The 5861-nt window shown below is 41.1% G+C and overlaps 1 protein-coding gene across 1 annotated transcript; it reads right to left on the reverse strand.

Moving 5' to 3' along the window:
- Positions 1-991: 991 nt before the first annotated feature.
- krr1 (KRR1 small subunit processome component homolog) lies at positions 992-3610 on the reverse strand (the record flags this gene model as incomplete). The annotated part of the gene is given in 5 exon segments (XM_010780052.1): positions 992-1138; positions 1964-2098; positions 3362-3397; positions 3399-3511; positions 3514-3610. Coding segments are annotated over 5 exon segments (522 nt in total), but the record flags the coding sequence as incomplete, so codon positions are not given.
- Positions 3611-5861: the final 2251 nt, after the last annotated feature.

Below are 5861 nucleotides of genomic sequence, written 5' to 3' on the forward strand. Positions count from 1 at the left end.
TTAAAGTAGAGACACTACATACTGATATACACCTGAACATCAGCAGGAGAGGACTCTTTAAAGTAGAGACACTACACAGGAGAGGACTCTTTAAAGTAGAGACACTACNTCTCCTGCTGATGTTCAGGTGTATATCAGTGTGTAGTGTCTCTACTTTAAAGAGTCCTCTCCTGCTGATGTTCAGGTGTATATCAGTATGTAGTGTCTCTACTTTAAAGAGTCCTCTCCTGCTGATGTTCAGGTGTATATCAGTATGTAGTGTCTCTACTTTAAAGAGTCCTCTCCTGCTGATGTTCAGGTGTATATCAGTAGTGTCTCTACTTTAAAGAGTCCTCTCCTCCTGATGTTCAGGTGTATATCAGTATGTAGTGTCTCTTCTTTAAAGAGTCCTCTCCTGCTGATGTTCAGGTGTATATCAGTATGTAGTGTCTCTGCTTTAAAGAGTCCTCTCCTGCTGATGTTCAGGTGTATATCAGTATGTAGTGTCTCTACTTTAAAGAGTCCTCTCCTGCTGATGTTCAGGTGTATATCAGTATGTAGTGTCTCTACTTTAAAGAGTCCTCTCCTGCTGATGTTCAGGTGTATATCAGTATGTAGTGTCTCTACTTTAAAGAGTCCTCTCCTGCTGATGTTCAGGTGTATATCAGTATGTAGTGTCTCTACTTTAAAGAGTCCTCTCCTGCTGATGTTCAGGTGTATATCAGTATGTAGTACCTTGTTCTAATGATAGTGGCCTCCTAAAAAAAAAACACCCGTCGACCACTTCAACACTTTTTCTGGTATTGCCTGAAGACCATATTTTTAGAGGTGCCCCAAATCAAGTCTCTTATGGACTCAATAGATGCTTGCTATTATCCCAAATCCTACATGTTTGTGACCTGCATTAAATTGCTTAGTCGGGCTTCTCATGAAAGAGAGTCCTTGAGGTAACAGTCAAACATTTCCAAAAGGGAATCTGTATCTCTGAGATCAGTGTTGGATGAAGAGCCGTTTGTTTTTAAATGGGACTCACTTTGAGTGTGGAGCCTTTTGGGCCAATCAGCCGCTGTCGTCGCTTCACAAACCGCTCTCTGTTCCTCACCAGGGTCCCGATTTTGATGATATCACACGCCATATCGTCCAGTAATATCCGCACAGCCTGGAAGCAAAACAGATGTAAGAACGGGGCAGCAAGACATCGCAATAATCAGAAACTCGGCATTGGTCTTCTGTCAACACACGTGTGACCCGCGCTAACGAAATCTGTCAGATGTCTCAAAGGCGCATCACGAGATAAACGTGGATTCATGTAAAAATAAACACTTATTTTGGTCATTTTGGGGCTTCTTGGCTTTCAGAACATTACATTTTTATTGCCATATTCAGACGAGAAATACATTTTTGAAGCTTTTTAAGTTCAGTGACCACCGCTCCCTCCCAAAACTAAAAACAACAACATTGGCTTTAAGATGACCTAACCATTATCACCAAATTCAGATGGTGAATACAGCATTAAAGCTTGTCCAGGTACTCTGAGCAGAGGCTTTACAACTTGCGGTGTGTGTGTTGTGTGTGTTTCATTGGATAACAAACACATAAGCAAACAAACACACATTTTTTCTTCCATGGTTTCCCCTTATTCAAGTAAAATAAACATCCTTGTCCTTGATGCTACTAGTTTAAAATGAGATAATCAATACGATGTGTTTCAGGGTTGATATGTATTCCCGGTGGACGGATTTGGGTAGATTTAGACGTTTAAGGGGACCCAAAACTGCCATTTTTTGATCCTTAAAATGTCTGACATTGATTCAAAATGTGTTTCGGGGGTTGATGCGACTGATTTTGATACAGCAGATATCACAAATGTCTAAAAGCAGGAAGAGAAAACCTTCAGGAAATAAAATCTACTGGGTGGCATGTGTTGTAAAATGCATCAAGGCAACAGTAATTACAACATCTCGAAGACTTCCTGAAACGTTACCTGTTCGAAGGGAACGCTCCTTGCCAGCAGCTTGATGAGATCTCTGCCTCTCAAGATGGCGTACGGGTCGTACGTTTTCTTCGAGGTGCAAACGGAGATGCTTCCCTCGATCAGATCCAGAGTGGCTTTGATGTGCTGGGAAGTTTCACAATACACAGGATTAGAACATCACCAGGTGCTTCATACGCTCTGCCCTGTCACAATTCCAACACTCTCATATCTTTCAAAACTCAACTTTTTACTTTTGATTTTGAAATTTAATCTTCTACCCCACACCCCCTCCTTCTCCTAATTGTTCTACTTGGCTTAGTACCGTAATCTTCGGACTATAAGCCGCGCCTTTTTTCCCATTTTTCGACCCTGCGGCTTATATAACGGTGCGGCTAATCTATGGATTTTTACAGCTAACGGCCACTAGGGGACCTCCTAAATCTATGGATTTTACAGGTTACAGTCCACCACCTTTAACTCTATGGGCTCTATGGCCGGAACCGAGAGTGGTACGAGAGACAGAACGAGAGCAAGACAGACAGACATTACGAGAGCGAGACAGTTTGTCCCCGTACCACTGGTTGAAAACCACTGCTGTAGATCACTGCCGGCACGTGCGCTGGGGAGCGCAAACGTTTAAGTTTGAAAGTTCGAAAAAGTTTGTGTGTTGAAACGTATGTGATCAGTACAGTTTACCAGCACATGTTCCTTGTAGCTAACTATTGCACTAAATGGTAACATTTAATACGTTTGCAAATATGCAACTTGTTTGTTGAAATGTTAATAAATGGGAGCTTCTCAAACAGCCACTCTTTTCCCGACAATCCCCTCTGTGCACGACCCTTACATACTGGTAATGAAATTAAAACCCTGCGGCTTATAGTCCAGTAGCGCTTAATATATGTACACGCATCATTCATTTGGCTGCGCGCGCTTAGCTCACCTTCAGCGTGCGCCTTATAAGTCCGAAATTACGGTAGTTCTATTTTATTTGCTTGTAAAAGTGTTGTTAGAATACGAAAAGCGATATATATATATTATCACAATGTTCGATCATTAAGGACTAATCCAGGCATATTGGAGGGAGGGGGCTCAGGTAGAGATGAATAATACTTTTTATCACCAATACATTTTTTGATAATAAGTATTAATAGTATACATGAGTCAGTGCCAAAAGGTTTTGTTCTTGTTGATATCTTAACGTAATCCTTTACTACTAAATCCATAAGTAGTCACTTGAGGGCAACACGGTTGAGAAAGCAGCGCACCTTGTTGGTCAAACTTGGTAACAAAATGGCACCGTGGCATATTATACGGACAACGCAAGTTCAATTCCTCGTGCATGCAGAACATTTGTTACAAAAACATCCTTTTTTCAAACCCTTTTAATAATAAATAATGACTTACTACTTCTCCTAAGGCCTTCTCCACCAGCGGCCACACTCCGTTTCAGGTAGGCTTCTCTGTATTTGGGGAAGAGGGTGGCGAAGCTACTTTCTCCATCAGACCGCGGGGGGTTGTCGTCCTTCGTGAACGGCGCCTCTTTCCATCCGTCAGAACACTCAGGAGCTCAGATTCATCAACTGAGGAACAGACAATGAGCTTCGTAAAAACAACAACACAATCTAAAATAAAAGTGTCTGTGGTTTTGCCTGATGTGAATTGAAACGAATAAAACCAGGACAAATGTTAGCAAAATACAGTGATTGTAAAGTAAGTAGATTACTACAACTAGGTGGAAGTAGTGGGAGTACAAATACTTTGTTAACTGTACTTAAGTACATGTTCTCCTGGTATCAGTACTTCACTCCACTACTTATTTTTCTGACTCACTTTATTACTTTGACTTCTAAATGTTGACTCAAATACCTGTATTTCCTACTTCTACATGGTTGAACTCAAAATACATGTATTTCTACTTCTTACATGTTGAACTCAAATACCTGTACTTTCCTACTTCTTACATGTTGAACACAAATCCTGTACTTTCTACTTCTTACATGTTGAACTCAAAATACCTGTACTTTCTACTTCTCCATGTTGACTCAATACCTGTACTTTCTACTTCTCACATGTTGAACTCAAATACCTGTACTTTCTACTTCTTACATGTTGAACACAAATACCTTGTACTTTCTACTCTCTCACAATGTTGAACTCAAATACTGTACTTTCTACTTCCTCATTTTCCAAACAGGCTGGTTCCTTTAGTCTGAATGTGTGTTTGTGGCGTGATTTCATTATTATTTAGAGTCTTCGTGCTATTGATTTGAACACGATCCGTGTATCCATCATTTCCCTGTCTTCCTAAAAGAAGAGGGACAATGAAACGTTGTTCATGTTGCCCGTTGTTCAGCATGGAAACATTCATTAGCTAACAATGAATTATTGTTTCCTATTAAATATAAGGGAGGTCGGTACTCTTTAAAACAGCTGCTAGTTATGGGTACTTTTTACTGAAGTAATTTTCAAAGCGCTCTTTACTTTGCTTGAGTAAAGAGTTTAGTCAGTACTTCTACTTTCACCAGAGTATATTTTTAAACACCAGTATCTGATTCTACTTGAGTAAAGGGTGTGTGTACTTTGACATCCTGACTAAAAGTACTGTACTTAAGTACAATTTTGAGGTAGGCTACTTGTACTTTACATGAGTATTTAAATGTTATGCTCAGGGCGGGCGATAATTCGATCTCGGTTCCGGGATCCGGATAAATTTTGATGATTGCGATATTATGCTTGGGACATGATTATTCGATATGACATCTTAAATAAAAGTAGGCCGCCTAGGCGCAAAACACGTATTCAGTTGCTCTGTATGCCCGGTAGGACACGCCCACGGAGCCGAGCAGCGGGCCTACAGAGTGAGACTGAAGACGCAGAGGGAGAAAGGGATGAACAAAGAAGTTGTCCAAAAATGGCGAAACTAAAGAGGACCGTGAAATGAAATTATTGGCGAACGCGAATAGCGACACCGTATGGCCTACTAAGAAGACATAGTCTGACAAAAATGTCACACCAAGTCAGCTGTGTGAATGGTTCGGTTATGGCAAAGCGACCAGGAGCAGATGCGAAGCCCGGTACTGGCAAAATATGCGGTGGGTAGTACCAGCCAGGACGGGGAATACGAACTAACTTTTCAATCAACCTGAAAAGGCACCACCTCCACTAACTACACAGTAGAGTGTGGAAATGGGCTCAAGCTAGCACACCACAACACGAAGCTAAGCCCACACACACGTCGCCGTAACATCAAATAACAACAATCCATCCAGTCGTGCTTTGCAGCCATTGCCCCGTATAAAAACAGTCAAAGCGGAGCAAAACTATAACGACGCGCTATCACTTTATTGNTACTTTAAAGAGTCCTCTCCTGCTGATGTTCAGGTGTATATCAGTATGTAGTGTCTCTACTTTAAAGAGTCCTCTCCTGCTGATGTTCAGGTGTATATCAGTATGTAGTGTCTCTACTTTAAAGAGTCCTCTCCTGCTGATGTTCAGGTGTATATCAGTATGTAGTGTCTCTACTTTAAAGAGTCCTCTCCTGCTGATGTTCAGGTGCATATCAGTATGTAGTGTCTCTACTTTAAAGAGTCCTCTCCTGCTGATGTTCAGGTGTATATCAGTATGTAGTGTCTCTACTTTAAAGAGTCCTCTCCTGCTGATGTTCAGGTGTATATCAGTATGTAGTGTCTCTACTTTAAAGAGTCCTCTCCTGCTGATGTTCAGGTGTATATCAGTATGTAGTGTCTCTACTTTAAAGAGTCCTCTCCTGCTGATGTTCAGGTGTATATCAGTATGTATTGTCTCTACTTTAAAGAGTCCTCTCCTGCTGATGTTCAGGTGTATATCAGTATGTAGTGTCTCTACTTTAAAGAGTCCTCTCCTGCTGTTGTTCAGGTGTATATCA

The sequence above is a fragment of the Notothenia coriiceps genome, unplaced genomic scaffold (genome assembly GCF_000735185.1).
Source record: "Notothenia coriiceps isolate Sejong01 unplaced genomic scaffold, NC01 NC01_scaffold00021130, whole genome shotgun sequence".
Taxonomy (NCBI): domain Eukaryota; kingdom Metazoa; phylum Chordata; class Actinopteri; order Perciformes; family Nototheniidae; genus Notothenia; species Notothenia coriiceps.